The sequence below is a fragment of the Poecile atricapillus genome, chromosome 3, assembly GCF_030490865.1.
Source record: "Poecile atricapillus isolate bPoeAtr1 chromosome 3, bPoeAtr1.hap1, whole genome shotgun sequence".
Lineage (NCBI taxonomy): Eukaryota > Metazoa > Chordata > Aves > Passeriformes > Paridae > Poecile > Poecile atricapillus.
The window spans coordinates 115,771,136-115,797,845 of record NC_081251.1 but is presented as its reverse complement, the minus strand read 5'-3'; the positions used below and the strand labels follow the sequence as shown (position 1 = coordinate 115,797,845).

General features: G+C 54.3%; 1 protein-coding gene and 1 long non-coding RNA gene across 4 annotated transcripts; one reads left to right on the top strand and one right to left on the bottom strand.

Annotated features, from left to right (window-relative positions):
- Positions 1-1,174: 1,174 nt before the first annotated feature.
- On the top strand, positions 1,175-18,701 carry LOC131577786 (uncharacterized). The gene is made up of 3 exons (XR_009277280.1): positions 1,175-1,382; positions 17,900-18,246; positions 18,566-18,701. It is a non-coding gene; the product is annotated as an uncharacterized LOC131577786 (long non-coding RNA).
- BCL2L11 (BCL2 like 11) lies at positions 12,850-23,983 on the bottom strand. 3 transcript variants are annotated; one of them, XM_058835923.1, is made up of 4 exons: positions 23,867-23,983; positions 23,365-23,731; positions 18,744-18,856; positions 12,850-16,579 (listed from the first exon to the last, which is right to left on the bottom strand). In XM_058835923.1, exons 2-4 carry the CDS (start codon positions 23,720-23,722, stop codon positions 16,490-16,492), a joined length of 561 nt encoding a protein of 186 aa, XP_058691906.1. In that variant the 5' UTR covers positions 23,723-23,731; positions 23,867-23,983; the 3' UTR covers positions 12,850-16,489. The 3 variants fall into 3 exon arrangements, with proteins under 3 accessions (XP_058691906.1, XP_058691907.1, XP_058691908.1); XM_058835924.1 differs by lacking the exon at positions 23,867-23,983 and having other exon boundaries at positions 23,365-23,795; XM_058835925.1 differs by lacking the exon at positions 12,850-16,579 and having other exon boundaries at positions 18,691-18,856.
- Between the last annotated feature and the right edge of the window lie 2,727 nt (positions 23,984-26,710).

Genomic DNA, 26,710 nt, shown 5'->3' with positions numbered 1-26,710 from the left:
CTGTTCCCTGCCTCCTTTCGTATCCTCCGGGATGAACTTGGAGCAGGGCTCGTTCCGTGTTGGTTCTGGGCAGAGCAGATCCTTAATTTGTCACCAAACCCTTGGAATCACTCCATGAAAAGCGGCCAGAGGCAAAGGCTTGGATTCTGCTTGTTCTGCTTCCAAATCTGACCTTTTTCTGTGGTTTTTATCCCTGTTTTTTCCCAAGGAGGGGAATCCTCAAGGAGAGGAGCCCAGGGATTTTGCAGAGGGATAAACGGAGGGAGGGAGGAAGGCAACAAAACAAGAAAAATTACACAAACCCAGTTATTATTAAAAAGAACAACTTTATTGTGTGTTCACTGAGGTTTTCCAGTTGCTTGAGGTGTCCTGACAAATCCCAACCCTCATCCCTTTTTTTTCCAAAGCTGTTCAGAAGCTGCTCTAATTGAATAAAAAGCTGAATTAATTTAATTTATCACACCTACTCCACAATCACCTTCTTTACGTGGATTCAGTGAACAGATGGGAAACCAGAGGAGCCACGAGGGGTGAGCCTGGAAGTTCCTTCCCCTGGGAAGCGGCTGCAGCTCGGGGAATTCCTTCTAAACTGGGGAAATGGGAAGCATGACGGGCTGATTTCCCTCAGGGAGTGACACCGGGTTTTCATGGAATCCTGGAATGGTTTGGGTTGGAAAGGACCTTAAAGACCACGGGCAGGGAAACCTCCCTTATAGCCCCATCCAACGCCGGCCTCGGACGCTTCCAGGGGTGGGGAATGCGATTCCCCACGACTTTTCCAAGGACTTTTTTTGCCTCCTCAAGCCTCTACCCCAGCCCCAGAACGAGCCTCCCGCGTTTATCCCAGCTGGACAAAGAGCCGAAAATCCAACTGCTGGATTTGGGGTGGAAAGCTGAGAAAGCTGGAGGCGTCCTGCATCCTCCTGCCGCCCCGATGGATCCCTGGGGTTTATCCCGCCTTCCCAGGGCGCTGCTGGAATCCCGCATTCCGAGGGAGAAGCTGGAAGGTGCGGATTCATCCCACCACCAATAAAACGAGCAATGACGATGAAACCAAGCATCTCCAGCGGCTCGGTCCTGCCAGGAGCCCGGCGCGGGGATGCTCCCGGTTTCCGCCGGATGCTGGAAAAGCGCCATTCCCGGCGTTTGGCGAGAGAGGGAGGCGAGCTGGCGGCCGGGGGGAGGCTCTGCCGAGGAGCTCTGGGGCTTCCTGTTTCCTCCCGAGCAGAATTTGAAAGCAGCGGCTGCCGTGAGCTGGACCAATGATCGGGGCACAGCGCGCCCGGGCCGCCCGCGCCCGTTACGGGAGCCCGGGCTGCGCTTCCCGGGAACACCGGGAGCACCGGGAACACCGGGAGCACCGGGAACAACGGGAACACCCGGTAAGGCGCTGCTCCCTTCCCAATCGCGGGGGAAAGGAGGGAGGAGAAAACCCAGCGGGAACATTTGGGGTTTGGAGCGGTGCTCGGGATCTGCCGGAGGAGCTCTGGAGGCGGCGCGGGGCTGCCGGGAGTTTGGGGATGCTCCGGGGGAGGTGGGGTGTGCAGGGTGAATTGGGAAGTTCTCCCTGGTCCTGCACTCCATTCCTCACCTCTGGAAGTGCCTGGGAGGTTGGACGGGGCTTGGAGCAACCTGGGCGAGGGGAAGGCGGCCCTGCCCATGGCAAGGGGTGGGTCGGGATGGGCTCTATGGGGCATTCCCAGGGCAGTCATTCCCTGATTCCACGGTAATGGCACAGCTGGGAACAGAGGCTGGGTTCCGCTGGAGTCTCCACATTGCTTAGTCACCTTTTTTGGGTATTTTGTACCGCCCTCTCCCGCCCGTTCTGTGCTGTCCTTTGGGATTTGGGCTGGGAAAGGCAGCGGCGATTCCCCTCCTGCCTCTGCCTCCATCCATCCATCCATCCATCCATCCATCCATCCATCCATCCATCCATCCCAAGCTGCGGTTCCCTGCGGAATGCTGTGTCCCACGGGCTCCCTCCTCTTCCTGTCCTGGCTCAGTTTTCACCCTCGGGATCATCCCACGGCAGCACATTCCCTCTATTCCCTCTCCCGGGGGGAATTACCCTCACCATCCTTCTCCGGCCCCGGCTGCGCGTCCCGCGGCTTCTCCGGCTCATCCCATCCCAATGCTCCGGTCCCGGCTGCGCTTCCCGGTGCATCATTCCCGGGAATGTCCCAGGGCCGGGACGCCGTGCCTGCCCCATCGCCGCTTTCCCCACTGAGTTCCTTTGGGGTTTTTTTTGGCCGGGGCTCGCAACTTTTCGGCAACAGTGACCTCTGTCGGCATCGCCCCCGGGGCTCCCGGCTGCTTCCCACGGCTCCATCGCGGGTCCCACCTCCGGCACAAACCGGACGCGATTATTTGGGAGCGATCCCGCCGTCCCAGCCTCTGGGGGATCCCACGGCAGAGCCCCGGGCTCGGGAAGGGGCAGCGCTGTCCCAGAGGTGTCCCCAGGAACACCGGGAACATCCCGGCTTCCATGGGCGGCCAGAGCTCCGTGACTCACGGCAGGATCTAATCCCGGGAGTGCCGCCTGCCCGGGCATCCATCCCCTGCTTGGCATGGAACCCAAATCCATCCAGCCAAAATCCAGGAGAGGGGACGGGAAAGAAGGGCTTGGAACCCAAAATCCAGCCAGCCAAAATGCGGGAGAAGGGACGGGAAAGAAGGGCTGAGCGGAGCTGCCAGCTCGGTTTGGGCATCACCTCAGCTCCTCCATCCGTGCCTGCGCCCACCCAGAGAGGCTTTCCCGGCTGGAAAACGCTTCCCGGCGCCTTTGGAGCGCGGATCGGCGGCTGCAGGTGGCGGCGAATTTTGGGAGGGCTGTGGGGCCGTGGTGGCGGCCGGGGAGTGACTCAGAGGCTCTTTGGGGCTCTGTGGTTTTGCTTTCATGGTTTTGCTGTGACTTAGCAACTTGTTTGTTCGCTCTGAAGGATGGCAGGTGCCGGCATGCCCGGCAAAAAGCTGCATCCCGAGGGATCCCAGCCTCATCCCGAGGGATTCCAGCCTCATCCCGAGGGATCCCAGCCTCATCCCGAGGGATCCCGGCATCATCCCGAGGGATCCCGGCATCATCCTGAGGGATTCCAGCCTCATCCCGAGGGATTCCGGCACCCTCGGGGTGTCCCATGGCCCAGGTGGATGTGGCTGAACCCCACAGGTGATGCAGGCAGGAGGTGACGCCATCCTTTGGGATCTGCATCCCTCAGCAGCTCCATCCTGCCGGGAATATCCGGCAGGAGAGGTTTCCACCCCTTTCTGTTTAGAAGGAGAAGGGGATTTTTGACGGTGATTCTGGTGTTTCCTAAAGCTCGCAGCCACTCCCGGGGTTTCTGGAGAGCTGGATTTGGAGGCTGGGCCAGCAACCTGGCGTTTTCCAGGGAGATTCAAATGACCCCCAGCATGTTTTCCTGTTTTGTCACAATATTGGAGGGGAAAAAAAGGTAGGAAGAGGGAGCCGGCTGAGTGTTTTCCCAGCACGGTGGAAAATACTCCCAAATCCTCGTGTTGCTCCTTCCCAGAGGATGCTCGTGGTGTGATTTATTCCAGGAAGGGCAATTCCCACCGGGCTGTCCTCTGCTGGGAGGAGCTCCAGGGATGTCCGTGGGAAGCACTGGACAAAGCAGCATCCATCTCCTGGTTTTTTTGGGGGAATAACCAAACATTTGGTGCCGCTGTAGCCAGTGTGGTGCTCCAACACCTCCAGAATTCCACAGGAATTTGGAGGTTTGTGATCCCTGGAGTCTCAGCCAAGGGAGCTGGATGGGGAATGGGTGAAAGCTGCAGATGAGGGCAAAAAGGGGATGGTTTTGGGTGTTTTTCCTCCCTCAGCTGGGCCAGGGCACCACTCATCCCATGGCAGGCACTGCCGGGTTTTTCCTTGTGGTGCTGGAAGGGTTAAAGCCAGCAGCAGCTCCTGGAGACAGGGATTGAGGCTGGAATGCTGGGCTGGAAGTTTGAGGAGCCTGGATTTAAAAAGGCTGATTAAAGGTTCCCCCTTCCCTCCGTGTCCCTGAGTCATCTCCAAACTCCGGCTGGATCCGGGAGCGCAGCCCTTGGGGCGCGTTGTTTTCCCAGAATTCCTGAAGGTTTCCCACAGCCCACGGAACAGAACCGGGGTGGGAAAAGTGGGGACAGGGGCAGGGTGACAGCCACCCCCATGCTGCAGGAGAGAGGGAAAAGGTCCCTTAGCAGTGAGGGAAAGGGCTCAGAGTGGGGTGAGCATTTCTAGGGAATTTGGGCATGGTTTCCATCCTTTCCCAGAGGATTTGATGGGAGGTCACGGCTTCTTTCAGGTGGGAATGGGGGAAAACGGGGCTTTCCAGGCTGGAAGAGTATCCAGGTGCCTGGGAGCATTCCCTGGATGAAAGAGCCTCCCTCTCCCACTCCGGGATATCTCATCCCTTTCCCAACCCCCTCCCTGGCCAAGGGTCCCCATGGATTTGGCTCCAGGCCCTGGGAAATGAAACCTTTCCCAGCAAAAGCTCCTTCTGCTGAGAAAAAACTCCCTGATCTTTTCCCGACGGGGGAGGTGGGAGAGGCCCTGGGAAAATCTCCTTCCCCACATCCTGGCGGGAGGGATATAAACCCCCGGCACATCCCGGGCTGGGAGCTGCGGCGAGGAGAGGCCAGGTAGGATTGGGATGGATTTGGTCTGGGATCCGTGGAGGGATGTGCCTGTGCCTGGGAACTGGGGGGCTCTGAGCAGAGGGAAAATGAGGCTGGAATTAATGGAATTCTGACAGTTTTCCCTGGCTGATGGCTTTTCATCTGCCGGGACAATTCCTGCAGCCCAGGGAAGGATGCTGGAGCCAAGGTTTCCACTGTCATCCCAACATTCCCCGTTATTCCCATTAATCCTCAATATCAAAGCATTCATGGCATTCCAGCAGAAGCTGCTGGATGGGGCTGGGGTTTCCCAGGAAAGCTGATCCAACCCCATGCCCCTAAATAACCATAGGAGAAGTGTGGGAAGCGCAGGGATGAATCCCTGTGGTGGAGCATCCTGCCTGGGATCCGGGGGGCACAAAGCCATGGATCATTCCCACCCTGGGAATTCCCACTGATTCCCACATGGATCAAACCCCACCAGCACAAACCTGGGAGCAAAGGGACAGAAATCCCACTCTTCTCCTGCTTCCAGCATTCCCAGTGCTGCTTCCTCCTCAGGGGATTCCCTGTCTCTGGAACAGAGGGAGCAGCAGAGGTTTTTAAAGCAGCCTAAAATCAAAAAATCCTTTACTCCCCATTTTTCCCCAGGGAATCAACAAGAGCACTGGGATTAGGACTGGGAAGGGGGATCTTGTCCCATTCCCAGTTATTTCAGTGGGAAACATTTAATGGTGGGAAACAAATGCAGTCATCACTTTGGGATTCACCCATTCCCATGAAAACATACCCAGAGCTGGATGTTCCCTGTCCAGCTGAGGGAACGCTGATCCTTGGGAACGCTGATCCTTGGGAATGCTGATCCTTGGGAATGGTGATCTGTGGGAACACTGATCCATGGGAACGCTGATCCTTGGGAATGCTGATCCGTGGGAACACTGATCCTTGGGAATGGTGATCCATGGGAATGCTGATCTGTTGGAATGGTGATCTGTGGGAACGCTGATCCATGTCCCGGTGCCGGAGCAAGGTGGGGCTGCCACCAGCGAGCGCTCCCAGCAGCACCAGTTTGGCTCCTGGCTGGAAACTGGGCTGTGGGGAGTTCCTGGAACTGCAGCCCCACGTCACGGCCGGGTGATTCCGTGACACGGGAGGAAGGGAAAACCCCACGGAGCAGCGCCGGGAGGCTCCGGCCAAAAATGAGTCAGCAGCGAGCGGGGGGCTGCTGGGGCTGCTGGGGCTGGGGATACTGGTGCTGGTGGTACTGGTGGTACTGGTGGTGCTGGTGATATTGGTGGTACTGGTGATACTGGTGCTGGTACTGGTGATACTGGTGGTACTGGTGGTGCTGTTCCTGGTTGTACTGGTGGTGCTGGTGCTGGTACTGGTTGTACTGGTGCTGTTCCTAGTTGTACTGGTTGTACTGGTGCTGTTCCTGGTGGTACTGGTGCTGTTCCTGGTTGTACTGGTTGTACTGGTTGTACTGGTGCTGTTCCTGGTGGTACTGGTGCTGTTCCTGGTTGTACTGGTGCTGTTCCTGGTGGTACTGGTGCTGTTCCTGGCTGTACTGGTGCTGTTCCTGGTGGTACTGGTGCTGTTCCTGGTTGTACTGGTTGTACTGGTGCTGTTCCTGGTGGTACTGGTGCTGTTCCTGGTTGTACTGGTGGTACTGGTGCTGTTCCTGGTGGTACTGGTGCTGTTCCTGGTGGTACTGGTTGTACTGGTGCTGTTCCTGGTGGTACTGGTGCTCCCAGTGCTGCCCTGCAGAGCTGCAGCATTTCCCAGCTGCTCCTCTGGCAGTGCCCAGGGCCTGTGGGCAGCTGCTCTTTTCTCCTGCCTGGAATTCCCGGGAATTCCATGCTGGGATTTTCCGTGTCTGGCCCAGGCCCCTCTGGAGCCCATTCCCGCGGTCTTGGGATTCTGAAGGGATTTGGGGATTTCCAGACCTTTGGGATTTATTTTCTTTTGGAATATCTGGGACCAAATCCTGGCAGGAAGGTGCCCCTTCCCAGGCTCTCTGAGCTCTTCCACATTTTTCCACGGCATTAAAATCAGGGAGGAGAATTTAAGTCAGGAAAGGCAATTAAAATCCAGCAGGGCAATTAATTAAAATCCAGCAGGGCAATTAATTAAAATCTAGCAGGGCAATTAATTAAAACCCAGCAGCTCCCACCATTCCCCTGCTTTTTATGTTTAAATAAATGCTATATTTGTATATTCATGTAAAATTTTAATTTATGTAAATATATTTATATATTACAATCAAAGACGTTTCTTTCTATTTAAATAAAAGTATTGAATGTGTTCCCACATGTAAACTTGTTTGTGTGTTTGTCGAATAATGCAGTGATTCATACATCAAAATACTTGTTTATAAAATGGAGTTGAAAAATAGGAATATATCATTATTATTATATTTATTATTTGTTATTAGGAATTTATATGTATTAAATTAAATTTGATAAGAGTGTGTGATGGAATATAATGTGATAGATATAATGAAAATAATATAATTAATATATTATATTAATACATAAATCATATATTCATATAATATATAATACATAATATATCTCTATAATATATAATATATATAGAGTAAATGTATATTATATATATATATTATATATATTATATAGATATAATATATATATAAATATATAATTAATATAATAGTGATGATGTTCTTAGGGGTGGAAATTAAGGAATTTAATTAAAATTAATTACATTAATTTTTATTTTACAAAGGGGTGAATAAAGGATTATTTTTACAATGGGAAAGGACTGGGAATAAATTAAAGCACTGGGAATAAATGCAAGGGTTGGGAATAAATGGAAGCACACCAGATTTAATGAGAGAATCACGGCAGGTGCGTTTCTTGGGATTGAAATTTCCAGATTCATTCCTAGGGACAAATCCCAATCTCTGGGATTTTCCTGTCTGATTTTCCAGCTGGATTTCTTAATATTGAATTTTTCACCTTAATTCTCAGAGGCCAATTCCCAACCCCCAGGGGGAAGCCCTGCACGGTTTTCCTGCTGGGATTTTTAAACGCTGTGAGCGTTTTCCCGGGATAAATCCCATTCCCTCTCAGGTCAGAGGGATCCTCCTCATGCATCTGCTGGGAAATCACGATGGAGAAAAATCAGACCAGCCCCAAATTCCCTTTCCCCCCCTGTTTTTCCATCCAGGGAGCGCTGCTGGCAGGGGGCAGCTGGGGATTTGACTGATGGAATATCCACGCGAGGATTATCAAAATCCAATTCCTGGTGCCGAACTTCCCCAAATCCCAATTTCTTCCCCGGTGGTGAATGGAGAGGGAAAAACCTGAGGATTTGGGGGACTCTCGGTGTTCCCCTCTCTGTGACACGAGCCAAAGCAAAAGGGATTTGTCTCGATTTCCCTTCTCTGCTCCCCTCAGCCAATATTCCCAGTCTGACCCTGGCACAGGGATGAGCCAATCCCCAAATTTATCCCCTGTCCCCTCCTTTTGCCACCTTTGGCTCAGGCTTGAGCTGGATAATGTGGAGAAGGAGAAGTTGGGTGCAGGAAGAGTTTGCCTCGAGCAGCAGCAGCGAGACGAAAACAGCCGAGTGGAAATTGAGCCCATCTCGAGATTTGAAATGAAATCCTTTGGAAATTCAGGATTTCGTGCCTTGGCGAGGCTGTTCCAGCCCTGCTGCTCCCTCTGCACTGCGCGGGACGGGGAGCAGCGTCCCAGGAGCCTTCGGAGGCTGCTTTTGGTCATCGCTTCTCGGCACTAAATAGAGGAAGAATAAGTTTCAAGCGAAGCGTGTTTTGTTTTGTCACAGGAAGTGGAGAGAGCTTTGGGAGAGCCCTGCGACACTGACTCGAAATTGTGCATTTTAGGGTTTTCCTGGCCAAACCGATGGCGTGGGATTGGCACCCGCTGGAAACCGCGGCCGGTGGGCACGGGGGGAGCCGGGCAGCGGGGCTCCCCTTTCCCAATTTTCCCGAGAGAGGAGGTTTGGGGCTGCAGGGCTTTTGAGGGGGAAGGCAGCCCTTCCCGAGGGAGCCTCTGGCCGCTCTTCCCTGCTCCAGGGAGCCCGAAATTGTGGTTCCCAAGGGCGGGGGGCCGGGCGGCTCTGGGGTGCCCCTGCTCCGGGAAACCGTTTGGAGCCGCTTTTCGGGCGCTTCTGGGCTCGGGCGCCGCCGCCAGCGGCAGCCTCAGGAAAAGGAGCCGGGTTTCACAATGGCTCAGTCCTCCCCCGGCCGGGCAGCCCCCGCCGAGCCGCCTCCTGCCCTGAAAAACCCCAAAATTGGTTTTTTTCTCTGTGCTCAAGGGGCCGCGCACGGCGCTTCCCTCGCCGGCACCCCGGGAGAGGCTGCGCTGCTCGGGCATCACCGAGCTCAGCCCGGCTGGGTGACAGCTCCCAGCCCTCCCTCCCAGCCCAAACCCCCCAAAAACCCCCTGCCTTTAACCCCTGTGCTCCCCCAGAGCCGCTGCTGCCGGCAGGAATCGCCCAGCGCGGCGAGCGCGGTGTGCGCCGAGGAAACGCCGCTTGAATTTCAACCAAATTGCCAAATTCCCGCTGCTCCCGCCGTGGTAATTTGCTTTTTGGTTTCGCTATTAATGCTGGAGGGCTGCGAGGTCGGCGGCGTCGGCTTTGGGCTGTAATTCACAGCCCCGCTGATTTCATCCACGCTCCGCCGCCAGCACCGCGGCTCACCCGGGGAATTTGGGATGGGGACGTGCCCAGGGCTGGGAAAAAGCTGGGAAAAGCTGTTTGGGAAGGGGAAAAATCCGCTGGGTGAAGCAGGACTGAGCTTGGCTTCTCCTGCGAGGGAGAGATGGAATTAATTCCTGTCCAAGCCAGGCTGCTCCAGGGGGTGGGCAGGGGTTGGTTTGGTGGTTCCCAGCGCTGCCCTGGGGCTCGTCCCTGCCTTGGGGACACGGATTTGGGCAAGGGCTGATTTTGGGGTTAACTCTGCCCTTTTTCTCGTTGTGCTGTGGTTCTGCTGTGCCTGCCCTCGCCGCTGTACCCTCGTGAAAGGTTGCAAGCAGTTTTGGGAACACGCTGTCTGCCTGAAACATGACAGAATCGGCCACAAATTGCAGATGAGACTGATAACAAAAGCCAACAACAGAAAATAGGTAGAAAAACAACACGGTGGAGGTTGAGAGACCACTGAAGGGCTTTTTTTGTGTGTTTTTTTTAACCGGTTCTCTCATGATGGAAGTGAAAACACATGAAAAGAGAAATGTCTTTTGTTCTCCCACTCGAATTAAGATGCTCCCGCACCAAACCAGGGCTGAACCCCGTGGCTGGAGCTGCTGCCCAGCCCAGGGACTCGTAAATCAGCATTTTGGCACCGATGAGGATGGCTGGGTGTGCTTTTGGGGGTGTTTGTGGTGCTTTTTTAACCCTACAAAACGCTCCCTGCAGCACGTGGGTAACTCAGCTCATTTTCTCAACCCAGCTCGCTCCACCTGAACGTCTCAGCTCGAATAAATCAGGCTCCAGCTCAGAAATTAGGATGAGGTTTTTGTTTTCGTTCTACTTATTTCATCTTTGTTTTTATAAATAAATACAAATCACTCAAACTGAAACTCGATGGCTTTGGTGATAATCAAAGAGCAGCCCTGGGGAAATTTTTCTTCATTACCATGTTCTTTCACAGCCCACACTCGGGGTTTCGGGAGGAAAACTTCTTAACCTTTGCAGCAGCAGCACCCGACGCTTTTTGAAGTCCCGGCACGCTCAGACTCGGGGTTCACATCCCCGAGCTGTGTCGGCATCACCTTTATTTTAGGGCCATGTGGAGAGGAGAAATTCTCTCACCCCCCAGCCTTTTCTCCCCTCCGTTCACCCCTTTCCCCTCCAAACAAAAAATAAAAATATAAAGAACCCCCAAGAAAATGTTGGGCTCGCCCCTTGAAGGGCTTGGGCTTTGTTGTTGTTTTTTCGGTTCTGTGGGGCAGCTCTGTTCTCTACCAGCTTTGTACAATGTGTTTTAGTATTTGCAGCTCACTTCCTGTATGAGGTTACTTTGTTTACCATAAAACCCCTATTTTTAAACCCATTTCTGCCAAAAAGTCATTTGAATGGTGATGGTGAGCGCTCGTGACTGTCCCCTCTGCCCCCGGCTGACGGGGGGGACTCCGGTGCCTCCGGCAGGGATGGCTGTCAGAATGTGGGCTCAGGGGGGTCCCGTGGCTCTTCCCTCAAATCTCAGGGGAATTATTTGTGTGAAAGTCACCAGGATTTCTGAAAATCCTGACTTTTTTAGCTCAGGGTCACGCACGTGGTGTGAGGATGCAGAGAGGCAGAGCTGCAGCGCTCACCGTCCTTTCCATCCTCAGGGAACGGCCACCGTGCCACCTTCCAACTTTATTTTCATTAATTACCGGCCAGGAGAACTGTGGGATTGTCAAAAAGCTGTTGGCTCTGCCCACTGTGCCCATAATTGCGGCGAGATGAGGCGTGGGTTAATTAGCGGCCCGCGAGGCCGGGAAGCGCCGGCTCCTCGCGTGTCCTCCCGGGAAAAGGGATGGAGGAGCCTGTCACAAACCCAGCGAGGAGAAATCCATCAAATCCAGGAAGAACGGGCCCTGTATCCCCACAAGGGCTGTGTGAGGCCCCCTGAGCTCCACGGGAACGGCTTTTGTTGGAACAGTGATGTCTCCGTCAGGGGGAACCTCGTTGTCTGCCTTTCCTTGGGTTGCAGGGCTTCGTTTTTCCAAAATTCCACAGAAAAGAGGTTTTGGGATGCTCAGAAAGGGCAGCAGGAAGGTCCCCTTGGTCCAGCCATCCCTGAGCTTGTTTTGCACCCTATAAAAACCCCGCTAGAGCACCTTTAACATCTCTTTGTTGCTCTTAGAGACCTCCCCGGTATCCAGCACTTCCCATCTCCGCCTGGTGTGACCCCAGGAGAGGTGAAGCATCCAAGGAGCTGCCAGAAAGGCAGAAAAAGCCGCTGGAAAGAGTGAGCTTTGTTGCAATATGAAAATCAGATGCAAAGCTCGGGGGGTATTTTTAGCTGGTTTAGGCTGCACAGGTGTTTGAAAGGTCAGCGGCGAGTCATTGGAAAAAAAATAAATATATTTCTTTCCATGTGTGGGGAGAGCTCGGTGTCGCTCCCGTGCCTCTGGATGGCTGGAATCTCACCCTCAGCTTGGGTTGCTCAGCATTCCCGAGGCCAGGGGGCCGTGGGAGGGCAGGAACATCCCAGTTTTGTGTGTCCCCAACAGCACGAGCAGGTGGCAGCCAGGAGTGTCCAGCTCTGATGGACACGGGGAGCTGTGGCTTTTCCCAGGAATAAAATCTGGGAGTTTGCTCCTTTTTAGGGAACAAAGGCAATTTGTCATCTTTGGAACAGAATTGCCTGGGGGTTTTTAGGAGCTCCTGGAATTTTGGAGCATGGACAGGGCCTGGCTCGTGGGGAGGAGCCACCGGTGTGGCTTTGGTGGGCCCGGGCCACGGCCAGCGTGGGCTGAGGCCAACCTGAGCTTGGTGGACCCGTGACCATTTTGGGCTTGGCCACGACCAACGGGCCACGAGCACCTTTGTGCTGGCCACGGCCACCTTGGCCCTGGCCGGCCTGAACCGTGACCACCTTGGATTTGGCCATGGCTGGCGTGGGCCGTGGCCAAGCTGGGCCTGGCTGTGGCCAAGCTGGGCCAGGAACACCTTCAAAGTGGCCCCCTTGGAGCTGGCCACGGCCAGGCTGGTCCTGGCATGTGCCGAGGGCAGATCCCGACATTCCCTTCCCGTTGTGCCACCAAGGACGCTGGGCTGGCCAGCAGCTCCTCCCAGGCCACAGCTGGGTGGTGTCCCAGGTGTGACAGCAGCTCCCAAATTCCAACAGAGCCACCAGCAGAGCAGAACCAGCAGCTGCCACAGCCTCAGCCTGGCAATTAGACCTTTTTTTTTTTTTTTTTTTTTGTGAGTTAAAGAAGCCCCCAAAATAGCACCTGAAACCAATAAACTTCCCTTTCAGGAACTTCTGTAATTTGAAACACACTCAAGAACAAAAAAAAAAGAAAAAAAAAAAAATCCAGAAATTTTTTTAGGTTGTTTATCAAGTAGGACTTGGAGGGGTTGTTTTTAAATCCCTTTCAGGTGGTGACTGCTGAGGAATAAGTGGAGGGATAGGAAAGGCTGGAGGGACAAATGGGATGGAGGGCCAAGGTGGAAGGAAGGTGGGATGGGAATTTTTAGGAACAGATGTAAAATTATAAAATAAAAACTGCCACGTGAAATAATAAAAGGGAAAAAATAGTGATGTTCCTTAAGAAACTCAAAATACTGTTAATAAACACATTAAATAATAAAATAAAAAGAAAACAAGACACAAAACATAAAATAAACCCCAAAACTTCTTCAATGCCAGTGGAAACCAGCTGGGGACAAGAGGTACATGGAAGGGGCTCCTAAACTGGGCTTGAGCCCACGACCACATAAATGTGAGGAAAAGCAAAAAAAATTCCAAGGAATCCCCAAGTAACTCCCAGCTGGAGCAGCTTTTGGGGTTGGGAGCACTCAGGGCAGCACCTGACAAAGCAAATTCATTCCAGAGCTGCATTTTGGGTGGCCTGAAGCATCTTGGAGCTTCAGAGAATGGAGATGGGAGCACCAAAATGGAGATGGGAACACCAAAATGGAGATGGGAGCACCAAAATGGAGATGGGAACACCAAAATGGAGATGGGAGCACCAAAATGGAGATGGGAACACCAAAATGGAGATGGGAGCACCAGATCTGGAAGGAGAATGGGTAAAAAATGGGGAAAATTGGTGATAAAGCAACAAATACCCTCTTTTCAAGAGAACTTCAATCCCCACAAAAGAACCAGCACTCGGGACAAATAATTGAAAGTTTTTATTCATATAAAACTCATATTAAGGACATAAAAGATTCTTAAAAACAAAACCAAAAAACAACCCCCAAAAACAAACAAGGCTCTTGCGATTATTTACAGCAGTATTGCACAAGTAAAGTGGCAATTACCCTGTCCAAAATTCATCAGTGCAAAACACAAGGAAGGCAGGGAAATTGCAGTCAAAAATGCTACATACGCTGGGTCCTGCGACACGATTTAGTGATTCACGCGATCCCACGGGACGGCTGCTCCAGGAAAACCTGGCTGGAGCAATCCCTGGGGGGGTGGAGGAGCCAAATTCCAAATTCCCACTGAATTTCACTAATGCTGAAGTCTTTGATGTGCCTAAATCACTCCTGGGAAGTGGGGACTTAGGCACTTGGAGAGGAAAAAAAAAAGAGATTAAAATCTTGTTATCCACACCGCGATGGCTTTGGAAGGGGATCCAACACTTCTGGCAGGGAGGAAACCAAATCTTCACAGGAACTTAAATAAGCAGGAAATAAATATACAACATTTCTACAAGTTACAGCATTAAACAGTAGAGTGCATTAATTACACAGGGGGGAGAAAAAAAACCAACAAAAACAAAGAAAGGACCTACAGTATTTACCAATTCAACTCTAAAAAAGTGTAGGAAAAAGAACAGAATTTTTTTATTTTTTTTAATTTTTTTTAGGTTTTTTGAAAGTGTTTCTAAAGCTGTACAAAACTTACAGGAGAGAAAGGAGAGGGAGTACATTGCACACAGATATTTGGCTCAGATGATGAAAATAATATGGTGCTCTACTCTAATAAATATTTGGGTATTTACAGTTTGGTGGAAAAGAGGAGAAGCGAGAATGGGATCAATCTGGTTTCCAAGGAAAACTCTTCATCCTTTTGGTGCAACACAGAGCACAGGCTACGCTAAAACACGACCCAGAGCAGGCAGCCAACATGGCTGAAAGGAGCAGAAATCCCTATTTTATATCATCCTTCTGTTCTGAGGCTTTTTTGGGGGGGGCTTTTTCCCACTAAACCTCACAATGCCACAGGAATCCCGCTTTTTGAGGGTTCCTTTTCCTATGATTCTTGGCTGGGAACTCCTCCTGTGGAGAAGGCCCTGGGAGACTTTGCCAATACCTTGAATTTTTATTTTTATTTTCTCCTTAAAACGAACCTGGTCTTTGTCTCCATGGGAGGACAGGGTAAAGTGCTCTTTGGTGATTCTTTGGTGTACTCCAAGGGACACATTCCGGGATGCCAAAAGTTGGGAGATCCCAAAGCACCATTTTATCCACCAGCAACGATGGAACAAAAGCGGCAGAAAAAACAAAAATCTCACTGGGTTTCCCCACCCCCCACCACCTCTGCTGCCAAGTTTTATCCGTTCAATTTTCATTTTACCAGTGGAATTCCATGGGAAATCCCTGGTGGCAGCATACAGTAGGGCTGGCTGGGGCACCACAGCCACGGTGAGCCAAAGCCAGAGGCAAATCCCAAGGGATGAGGAGCAGGATCTGCCCTGGCCAAGCTCCCTGGTTATTTGAACCGCTCACTCTCCACCAGTGCAAAGGTTCCCCACAAAGGGCTCCAAAATGCCCTTCCCAAAACATTCCCTGCTCCTGCAACTGCTGCTCACCTTGCACTTCCAAGAAAAAAAGGGGAATTAAATTGGCAATCGATGTTAAAACTCCCTCTGGGAGCAGAGAGCTCCGACCCGCCGGGCACAGCCGTGCAGAGAGGTCCCACTGGGGTCTGTCCATCGTTAATTAACACTAATCATCATCCATGGCACTCAGCAGCTTCTCCCTGTGGGAAGAACCGCTCCGAGGGGGGCTTGGGATGGGGTTTTCCTTCTTTTCCTACGGTGCTGGTGAGACCAGCAAGGACCCCGTGGCTTTTGGGGAGCACCTGCAGCAGCCTGAGGGAGGGGGGAGGTTTGTGCATAGATACAGGACGGCCGGAGCAGCCGATCCCCCAAAAACATCCACCGGGAGACAACGGGAACGCGCGCGGATCCGCGGCTCCGCGGGAACGGCCCCGCGACACGGAGCACCTGGGAAGTTCTCTGGGAGGACACAGAGCTCTCAGATCCCCTTGGAACGTCCTGGATGGATCCACGTCGGGCTGGCATCCTTCCGTCTGCAGCCGGGCGTTCATCCCCGTCCCAACACGGAGAGGATCCCGGGAAAACGCGATCTTGGAAACCTCTTTTTGACAGCCACGACTCACAGCAGGTCCTGCTGCCGTCGCCTCCGGCTGCAGCGCTCCAGGAGCTGCTCCCTGCCTCCAGAATGGTTTATTGCTGGATTACTCAGTCCCCCACATCTGCTAGCAGACACTACAGAAGCGTTTTCACACGTTTTATATAGAAAGATTTTCTTTTTTAAAAAAGGCAACCTGGTGGCTTGGGGTTTGGTTGGTTGGTTGTGATGGTTTGGACCCTGGAGTTCGACAGCAAAGTCTTGAAATTCAGAGTGGATCAAAAAAATAGAGATATCCAAAAAAAAAATCAGTCAGCAGGAAATAGGCTGATTTGCATGATGCAAATGAAGTTGGATTTGGGGTAGCATTAGGTATTTACAGGTAAAAGAAGTGCTGATTAAACCCCTCTGCCCTTTTTCCAGCCTTTTGGGGGGCAAACAGCCCAGAGGGAAAGGGAGAGGGGAGGAATCCGAGCCTCTGCAAGGCAAACTCCGACGGCTCTGCCCATCAGCTGGCTCAGGTTTCCCTCTTTCCTGATGTGGGGCTCATCCCACAGGACTCCAGGAACGATGACAAAACGTTATTCCACATTTCCACTGAGACTCTTTCGGGGAAAAAAAAGGAAAAAAAAAAAGAAAGAATAAAAAGAGCGGAGAGAAACAGCGAGTGAACAGCACTCTGCCATAAAACGCCGCCATGGGAATGGGATGTCCACCCTCATCCTGCCACGTGTCCTGGGGGAGAGGCAGGGTGGGAGCCCCACATCCATCCATGTGTCCCTCCTGCCCGGGCTTTCCCAGCGAGGAATTCAGTCCTGGTGGTTTGGGATGCGCCCGGCGCTCACTGGAGCCTCCAGATGAGGCGGATGATGTAACGCAGCAGGCGCAGGATCACCACCTGGGGGTTCCCCACCTGCTGATCCAAGAAACCCTGAAAGAGAGGGAGAGGGGAAAAAGGGGAAAAAAAAAAGAGAGATAGAAAAACCAAACAAAGCGGTGACTTTAATTCCCAGCATGAAGCTCCCCCCATGCTATATAAACACCTGGAAAAAATTCCAGAGGGACAAAGTGAAGCGTTTAACGCTTTGCAGCCAGCAGAGCTTGGGGCTTGTGACAGCAGTCAAGGAATGCTCCCTCTCCCAGGAAAAGCCTGGGACTCACGAGCCTTGCTGGCACAAGGAGTGGCTGGGTGGCGAATTGCCTGATTTCCTGGTGTCTTGTCCAAGAAACAGTCCCGGGGGGAGGCCACACCCCGGGGAACGTGACAGGGAACGCGCCGGGACCGCGCCAGGACCCGTCCGACAGCCCCGACCTGCCCGGCGAGTGCGGCTCTGGCACTGCTGCAGTTCCCCATTTCTAACCTCGGGCTGAAAGGGCAAACCCCAGAGCCAGGGGAGGCCGGCAGGCACGAGCCCTTCCACCTTCCCCTCCGGAGCTCTCGGAGCCGAGAGAGCTCGGGAGCAGCCAGGAGGCTTCCAGAAGGAAAAGGGACCTCTCCAGCAAGCGCCTCAGGGATGATAATTAAACAATGGCTCTGGTGCTCTGAAACCTCCCCAGTCTGGGGTGCAGGGAGTGAGGATCTGTCACACGCTGACTGCACCAGGTACAAAGTGTTTTTAGGGTCACGCATGACGTGCCCTGAGCAGGAGGGACGTGTCCTCCGTGTTCCCCGCGTTGGAATTGCAGCTGCGGTGCTGGGAACGGCCTCCCACAAACCTGGGGGATGCTCCCTGCACCTCACCCTGCTGCTGCTGCCTGGGAAACACCCCTGTTCCCACTAAATTCACCCCCTTATCCAGCACAGGCTTGTCAGGAGCAGCAGGATGCACCAAGAGATTTCCAGCACCAAAGGATAACGCTGGAAGGACATTCCTGCTCCTCACAAAGTTTCAGGCACTGCTCTGGGAGGCAGGGAGGAGATGGGATGAGGGTGGTCCAGCACTGGACAGGCTCCCCAGGGAATGGTCACAGCCCCAAGGCTGCCAGAGCTCAAGGAATGTGTGGTCAATGCTCTCAGGCACGGGGTGGGAGAAGTATGGACTTGGATGATACTTGTGGGTCCCTTCCAGCTGCTACCAGGTGCCTCCAGCTTCCTGGGCAGCCTGATCCCTCCCTTTCGTTGGAAAGATGTCCCTTCATCCCAAAAAGCAGCCACTTTGCATCACAAGGGATCAGCCTGGATGGGGGAGGTGGGAAGATGCGCATTTTGGATTCTGGGTTGGGATATCAGCTTATCATCGTTTTGTTGCAGGTCAGGAATGCCAGGGAATTTGGGAAAAGCAGGATCACAGCAGCTTGACCCCCATTTTATGGGAAAGCCAGCCCTGGGAGCAGTGAGGAAGAGCTGCAGGAGCTGTTTGGGAGCTGAAGAGGATGGATAAGGATCCAGCAGCCAGGATTCCATCACCAGCACTGCTCCTGGCTCCTGTTCCCACTGCCGAGCCCGAGTGGATGGAGCAAAATGCACAAGCAGGGACACGCAGCTGTCGAGACACCGGTGAGCTCCTCTTGCTTCACCCCCTGGGCTGGGCTGCCTTGGGCTTGGGATTGGGCTTTTCTGCAGCATTACTGCATCGATTTGGGTTGCAACACCCCAAGGTGAGCGAGTTCGTGGGCTTATAAAAACTCTTTCAAAACAGCCTTTGCAAGAGAATTAATTTCTGGGACCGAGTCTGTACTTTGCAGCAGTTGGGATTTGGGAGCTGGGCTGGGAATCCCACTGAATGATTCCCTAAAAGCGACATCACTGGGCAGTGCATCCCCCAAAACCCCCACGCTTTCCCTGCCTTTTCCTTTTTAAAACTTTCACCATCAGGTCTGGGCCCAACCCAACACCTCTGTCCCAAAACCCTTGTGCAAACCTGGTGCCCTCCAGCTTCCAGCCCCGATCTCAAGGTTATTTTTAATTGATTTAAAGGTTATTTGTCATTGATTTGAGGCTGCTGCCACCACTGATTTGCCTGGTCCAGGCCAGCCCCCGCCCGCGCAGCCTTTTCTCCATCTGAGTGAACGAAATGCTCACCGCAGAGAGAGTTTCCAGAAATGATTCAGCCTTTCCCTCTGAGAGAAACAGAAAGCCAAGAGGGGAAAGTTACCCTGCGTGGACAATAGGAGGCATTGAACTCGTCCCCGATGCGCCGCAGCTCCTGCGCGATCCAGATCTCCGGCTGCACCTCTTCGGCTGCAGACTGGGATTGCCACCGGGAAGCTGCGAGGGATGGAACGGGAGAGTTGGAAACCCAGGAGCAAGAACAAATTCTGTAGAATTTACTACATAAAACTCTGTAGAAACCCATCAACTCCTGCCATCTTATTCTTATTTTTTATTCCTATTATGTTTTGACTCTCTTAAATCTTAAATTATGCATGTGGGGACTCAGTGCATACAATGAACAACAGGCTTTTACTCATTGTTATTTCTAGACTATCATTACTACTATTAGGCTTTTATTTATTTATTGTAGGCTTTCCCTGGGAGCATCTCCAAGCTTTTCTCCCTCTTAAGCAGGGATGGAAGCCAAGATGCCACGCTCCAATTTCTTTCCTTCACCAAACCTCCTCTTGCCCCTTTTTTTGCTTCAGCAGCAACTCCTTCCCTAACCTTAAAAACCCTCTGCCTGGATATTTTCATCCAATCCTCACGTTTCTTCCCCAAATCATCCTCAAGTGCCCAACAAGGAAAACCAATGGCTTTGGCATAGGGAGGAGAAAGCCACAGTTGGATTTTTGTGTGGAGAAACCACATTTCCAGCAAATCCAAGTGCTGGCTTGAAAGAGGAAAGGAAGAGTTAATGTATTTGTTATACTGCAATTGTTTAGGTCTCCATCTTAAAAAGTTATTAAACATGTGATAAATCCTCCAAATAGCCAGGGAACAGAAAGGAGACAAGGACCATGTTTGGTACCAGCACTGCCTCATCCCCCTTCCTTAAAGTTCAGGATCCGAGCAGGAACTGCAGCCTTAAGGAATATTATAAAAAAAAACAAAAACAAAACAACAAGCTAAAAAAATAAAAATAAAACAACCCCACACAACTAAAAAAAAATATTAAAATTACTGCACAAAACAAAGCAGTGTTTTGGCACGCCAGTTTTGGAGGAATCACAAGGGAACAGGAATAGCTTCCAATCTTCCAAATATTCAAAGGATTAGTAGGGCAGTTAAAAAAATAAAAAATAAAAAAAAAAGAAATTAAATAAAAGCCTGGCTCCAACCTGACTGGAAAATGCATTTCCGAGCCAAGGCAGCGCTGCTTGGCCGGAGGATGTGTTTTGTTTTCACGCTGTAGTAGTGGAGGAGCAGCGCCTGCCCCGAGCGCTTCTCCTGCCGCCGGTGAATGAAGCAGGCTCGATCCTCCCTCCCTCGCTCCGAGGAGCCAAACGGGATCCGGCCGGGGCGGAACCTTCCCAAACCTCACCGCCGCCGTCAGCAGGGCCGGCCCAGCCGGGGAAACAAAAACACGCGGCGAGCAGGGCAGGAAGAGGCGAGGAGCGGCGGGGACGTGAGGAAAAGCACGGCAGGAACCGCTCCATCCTTCGCCATCCTCCCTCCCGGCCCGGCAGCCACGGGCTCGGGCTGGGCTCGGTGGCTGAGAGCGAAATCGGGCTGAGGTTTTCAGAAAGGACTTTCTGCGGCGCTGCCGAGCGGCGGCGGCGAAAGGGGCCAGTCATATCTGGTCCCCAAAGCTGTCACGGGCGCTTTCGGGGGCGGGGGGACACAGTCATAGCGCGAGGGTGACACCCGGGCACGGGGACAGCCCGGGGACACCGGGATACCGCGGCTGGCTCCAGCCCCCGGGATGCTCCGGCCCCCGGGATGCTCCAACCCCCGGGATGCTCCGGCCCCCGGGATGCTCCGGCCCCCGGGATGCTCCAACCCCCGGGATGCTCCGGCCCCCGGGATGCTCCAGTATGGAATTGCTGCAGTTCCGGCTCGGAAGGGCGAAAAAAACCAACCCCAAGCTGCAGCTTCAGCTCCTGGGTTAGGTATCCGACCCCCCTGCCTGAAGGAAATCTTGGGAGAGCCAGGAGGAAACAGCAGTATTCCAAAACAAGAGCGTCAGGATGTCACCACCAGATTGCCAGCTCGAGGTTTCCCCCTTAAATCCAACTATTTGCACGAGGAGGATCTCCTCTGAGAGCAACAGGAGGTTTATACTGCTTCTCTCCTTGTGGGAATACACACCAAACCAGCACTGGGATCAAACCAGCACTGGGAAAACCCAGTTCCAGAGCACCTGCTCCAGCCACATTCCCAAAATCCTCACACAAACAAACACCGTGCGTTCAGACCGAAGATCTGACGGCAGGAAAGGAACCTCTTCCCATGGAAATACCACGCACAGAGTCACCCAACCCCTCCACAACGGGTGAGTTTGTCTTGGGTGACTCAACACTCCCAGCTGGGAATTCCCCATCCCTTCCAACCTCTTCCCCCAAAAGCAGGACCAAGCCTCTTCCTCTGGCACCATCAAATCGATTCAACCTTGCTCCTCTCCCTCCCATCCCCAGAAGCATTTTCCTGGATATGCCAGCCACTGTAATCCTTGTTCCCTTCCATCCCAGAGCATCCCCTCGCTGCTTTTGTCACATTTCCCAAAAAAAAATCCAGCTTTGGAGGCAGCCGGATGTGTCCCCTGAGCTGTCAGAAAGGCGGCACAGCCCAAAGCATCACTTCCCAAACTTCCACACCAACAGCTCTTCCTCACACAACCCAAGGCATTCCCGAGGGCTGCCTCCACCTTTATCTGCCCTCATCAAAACCTCTGGGGAAGGTTTTGGGAGATTTAAAGAGGGACTTTGGAGGCAGAACGTGAGCTTGCCGTGCTGGAGCAGCCTTGGAGCAGCTCCCCGCTGCCCATGGGAGAGGCCGGGAGCATCCGTCGCTCCTGCTCACAGGAAACGCCTGTTTATTTTAATAAAAATAATAATAATAATAATTATTGCTTATGCTTCCGAGAGAAACTCTCCACCTTGCAGCCTCTGCCCACAACTGATAAAATCAGTGGGTAAAAGCACAACAAAAATATCCCCTTTGCTTCCTTCCCGAGGGATTCACCCACTTCCACGTGGAAAACTTCACGGCATGCATCCAGCTGGACACCGCCAAGGCACAGGGATGGAGGTGTGCAGGGCAAAGGCACGGATATTTCCCAAGGAGAGCTGTATGGGATGGATGAGCTGCAGGCCTGGATGAGGATAAAACAGCCCCACAGCTCCATGTTCCCAGCTTAATCCATTCAGGAGCATCCAGGAGTCCCGGTCAAACAGCGCCGAGGATTTTCCATTTGCTTATGGCTGTTTAGGATGATGCCCCTAGCAACACCAACAGAGCGAAGGCTCCAATGAAACAGCTGATGAGAGCACAGGAATTTGGGGGGGGAAAAAAAAAAATCAGGGAAAACTTCAATTTCTTCCCAGATAAAAGAAACTGAAGCCTTGGCTCCCCCGGCGAGGAATTCCGGGAGCATCCCTGCCTGGCCGTGCCAGGGTGAGGTTGTGAAACTTCAATTAAGCTATAATTACTGCAATAATGTCACAAAATCTTTCCTAAGGGCACGTTACAGCCAGGCCTCCACAGCCAGAGCCACAGCCTGGAGCCAGGAGGGAGCAAAAACACCAGCAACCAAAACAGACGGTGGTTAGATCCCAGAAAGCTTGGAGCTGTTGTTTTGTTATCCCCACACCTCGCTCCCACCGTGCCCTGCCGGATGCTAAAGGGTGGAAGTTCAAAGGTTTCTTCCGATGAGAGGGAATTCATCAGGAGAGGGGAACGCTGGACACGCAGGCAGCTCCCAGGGGCAGGTTTTTCCCCTGCTGGAGAGGCTTCACCTGGCAAAGGCACTCGTAAACACGCGCCCGTCCACCTCCAGGCCGCTTTTTGGGATTTTTTGGGATCCACCGGGATTTGGGGATGCATGAGCCCAGCAAGCACCCCGAACACCGAGTCGTGAGAGAACCGGCAGCGCCGCACCAGGAGCCAGGAGCCACTCGCTTGGCAAAACAGCCTCGGACGAGCGAGCCCTGAGTAGGAAGCCGGACTCAACAACTCTGTCCCCTCCTCCCCTGGCAGCGACTGACCGAGCCAGGAAAAGAATAAACATCATAGTAATAAAAACCCCGGCGCTGGACGCGCGGGAGTTCCCCGGCGCTGTGTTTGCTCGGCCAGCTTCCACAAATCCCAGAGCGCCGGGAGAGCCTCCAGCCCGCGGCTCGGCTGCTCCCAAAAATCCATGGGGTGGGTGGGATGCGCCAGGTGCTGCTGCAGGTGCCTGGCGAGGCTGAGTTTTCCATCATTCCCGGGGAAGCCGAGGCACAGAGCAGGACCCCCTCATGCACCGGCGAGCCCCTGGCACTGCTGCGCTCACAGCTGTGCACACCTGGAGCCAGAGCCCCGGCGCTTCACAAACCCCCGAGAGTTTTGCACGGCTCTGAGGAAAGCCGAGCCAGGTGAGGAGGGGAAGGTGGGGAAAGCCAAGCCGGGTGAAGGGTGGGGAAACCTCTCCTGCACTTTCAACCCACCCCCTCGCTCGCCCTGTGTATTCACCCTGTGCGCATCTCCCCCGGCACTTCGCTGTCCCACCTTCACACACCCCCGCGGGAACTGCACTGAGGAAACTGAGGAAAGCCACGCCAGGTGAGGAGGGGGAGGCGAGGGCAGCCGAGCCCGGCGGGGAGGAGGAGGAGGAGGACGGGGAGCCGCGCCCCAGCGCTTACCCATGGCGCTGAGGCAGTGGCTGAGCGCCTGGCAGGGCGGGCTGGGGGTCTGCGTGGCCTTGTCGCAGCCCAGGGGCGCGGGGCTGCGCTCGGCGTCGAACGAGAAGTAGCCGCTGGAGGAGCGCGGCAGCAGCGGCGACCTCCGCACGAAGATGAAGAGCGGCGAGCGGGTGGCGAAGGGGCCGGGGCTGGCGGGCGGGCCCCGAGCCGCGGCGGCCGCGGACACCGGGCCGGCCCCGGGCAGGGCGGCGGGAGCGCCGGGGCGCAGCTGCGCGCCCGGGCCCGGCCCCTCGGCCGCCGGCAGCCGCCCGCCCTCGCCGTCGCGTCGCGCCTTCACCTCGGGGGGCTGCTTGGCCATCGGGGCTGCCTGCGGGGAGCGGAGCGCGGTGAGCGGCCGAGCGCGCCGGGGCCGGCCCGGCCTCCCGCCCCCCGCCCCATTGTTCTGCCGAGCGCGCCCCCGCCCCGGCCCGGGCCCCCGCCCCGCGCCCCCGGCCCCGCTCACGGTGCTGCCGCCGCTGGAGCGGCCCCGGCCGCGGCTGCGCTCGGGTGTGCGCGGGAGCGGTCCCGGGCCCGCTCCGCCCCGTGTTTACAGCCCCAGCACCGCCCCGGCCTCCCCCGGCCCGGCACCGCCCCGGCCCCGGCACCGCCCCGGCTTCGGCACCGCCCCGGGCCCGGCCCCGGCACCGCCTCGAGCCCGGCCTCGGCACCGCCCCGGCCCCCGGGAGGCAGCGGCTCGGCTGTACACACACACACACAGGCCCACGGCCCAGCCTGGTAAACACGCAGCGGGGCCCGGCCAGCCTGGCACACAGAGACACACAGACACACACACAAACACACACACGTGCGCTCCCTGCCTTACACACAAACAGTGCACGCCCCAGAGCGCTGTGTGCTGCTGCCTGTGCCCTTCCCGCCCTGCACTCGCTCCTTACACACACAATACACACAATACACACCCCGTGCACCGCGGGTGTGCCCCTTACACAGCCCAGGCCTTGTCGCACCCCCGTGCCTGCCCTTCACACACACCTTGCTGCAGGGCAGCCCCTGCACCCCACATTGCCTCCTGCTGCACCCCTTGCACACACACCCAGCACTGCTGCACCCCCTGCACACACACCCAGCACTGCTGCACCCCCTGCACACACACCCAGCACTGCTGCACCCCCTGCACACACACCCAGCACAGCTGCATCCCGCCAGCAGCAGCAGCTCCAGCCCGGGGAGCTGCGGAGAGCAAGGGCCATGGAATGGAAGAAGGACCATGGAGAGGTAGGACCTGCACGGAGAGGTGGAGAAAGCCCTATGGAAAGGAAGGACCCGGCCCATCCACCACAGGGAGTGAGCGCTGCTGCTGGAGCAGATTCCAGGGTGGCCACAGGGCCCCCTGTCCCAGCCCAATGTCCCCACACACTGCTGGAGCACCCCTAGCTGCTCCTGCTCTGTTCCCACCCCTTCCACACCACTCCAGTGATGGGAGGGGAAGGAAAAGTGTCTGCAGGTGTTCCAGTGGGCAAAAATAATTAGGGGAAGTTGTTAGGAAGACACATGACTGAAAAATTGGAAGTCAGGCACCAACAGCAGAAGGGAAGGGCCCGAAGGTCTGGCCATCACCTTTCCACACCAGGAAAGTGAGGGAGAAGCAGGGCTGAAAATCAGACTGGTTCCTCTTTTCCCAGCCTTCCAGCAGTGGTGCCCCCAGCACGGAGCTGGGCTCCATGGGGCCCCGCTTCACTCACACTTCCCTTGGATCCAGGAGCCACCCGAGGCTTTTCCCCTTGGCCGGGGTCTGCAGAGCGAGGGGGACACTGGAGGCACCAGGGCTGCCAGGACACGGGGCCAGCCAGCAGGTGTTGAGTCTATTTTCTCCTCCTGAGTCGCTCTGGTTTCTGCGTGGGCAGCTCACGCGAGCAGAAAGGGGATGGGGAACAGCCTGGCCTTTCCAACACCCAGCCTTGAGCTGGCCCTTCTCCTCCTGCCCTCGGGTTTTTGGAGAGTCAGGCTAGGCACCAAGTGCATTTTCCCACTGTGAATCACAGCTCCAGCCTCCTGGAACAAATCAGTTTCGACATTATCCTCGTTCCTCTTGTCATGAGCCACCTCGGAGGAATTTGCACTGAGGCCAGTCCCAAAGGTCCTTCATTTTCAGCACCGTGGGCACAAATTGAGAGAGGGGGAAGTTGAAACCTGCCCCTCAACACTGCCTCAGGCCCTGCAGCATCCGTGCCCAGCTCTCTGGGAGTGCTGTTTAGGAATGCCTCATCCCAGCCCTGCCATGCACACACCAGCATCCCTGTGCAGGGAGCTTTCCCATGTCCCACATGGAAATGAGGAGGGAGAAAGGAGAGGGATGGAAGAGGATGGTGGGAATCCCATGCTTCTGCAGCACTCTAAGCAGTAGCATCTCCCACCCATCCTTCCCTCTGCGCCATCACAGAATCACTTAGGTGGGAAAAGACCTTCCAGATCATGGAGCCCAGTCCAATCCCACGAGTTGTCCCTGCCACTGGGAAGTGGGCAGGGAGGAGGTTGGGGCAAAGGAGAGAGGCTGGAGGGAACAGGCTCCTCACAGTGCCAAGAAAAACCCCCAGGGAAATCCACCTCAACCCCTCCTCCCCACCCAGTGGGTGCTCACCAAACCCATTCTGAGCTGAACAAAGCACCAACGGAAAAAAACGACACCTTGTTCTCCTTCTCCTCCAACCATGGTGATAAATGTTACTTCACTCGTGCTGCCAGATAAAATCAGGTTTGAGCCTCAAGCACAAGGCTTTGAGCCAGGCTTGGAGCCTGACCTTTACCGTGTGTCTTGCTTTGAAAAGACAGGTGTCTGCTAAGGAAGGCAGGAGCTTCTCTTGAAATGGAAAATGTAAACCTCCTCCCTCCGAATTATTATGACTTTGAAATTAAAGGGCTCTTAGGCAAAGATATGGGAGTAGGAATAACTGTTCTTTACTAGTATGTGTAACTGAAAAAATCCTACAACTTAATAGGAAAATGAAAAATGTAATAGTACCAAAAAACTCTGACAGAGTGAGAATACAACCTGACAGCCTGTTGGTAGCAGTCTGATTAAACAGTGGCTGCAGTCTTCTTGGAGTGACAGATGTGGTGATCCTGTGGAAGGGGGTAGTTTTCCTCTGGAGGTTCAGTGGTGGTGTAGAACAGTCTGGTCTTCCTCTGGGAGTTTTGTGGAAAAAGGTTGACTGGTGTTGCAAATCCCAGATTTTGATCCAGGTAGGAATGCTCTGCTCCTCCCCCTGGCTGGAGCATCTCCCAGTGGGATGTTGGAATTTTATCAGCCAGCTCAATGGCCTGTTAACAGAAGATATCCCCCTGCAGG

What these genes read in the sequence shown, in the direction of transcription:
- BCL2L11 (XM_058835923.1), bottom strand. Translation starts at nt 23,722, where the DNA reads ATGGCCAAGCAGCCCCCCGAGGTGAAGGCGCGACGCGACGGCGAGGGC. An exon ending in CCACTGCCTCAGCGCCATGG is followed by an intron (nt 18,857 to 23,364) that starts GTAAGCGCTGGG and finishes CATCCCTCGCAG; the next exon opens with CTTCCCGGTGGCAATCCCAG. An exon ending in CCTCCTATTGTCCACGCAGG is followed by an intron (nt 16,580 to 18,743) that starts GTAACTTTCCCC and finishes CCTCTCTTTCAG; the next exon opens with GGTTTCTTGGATCAGCAGGT.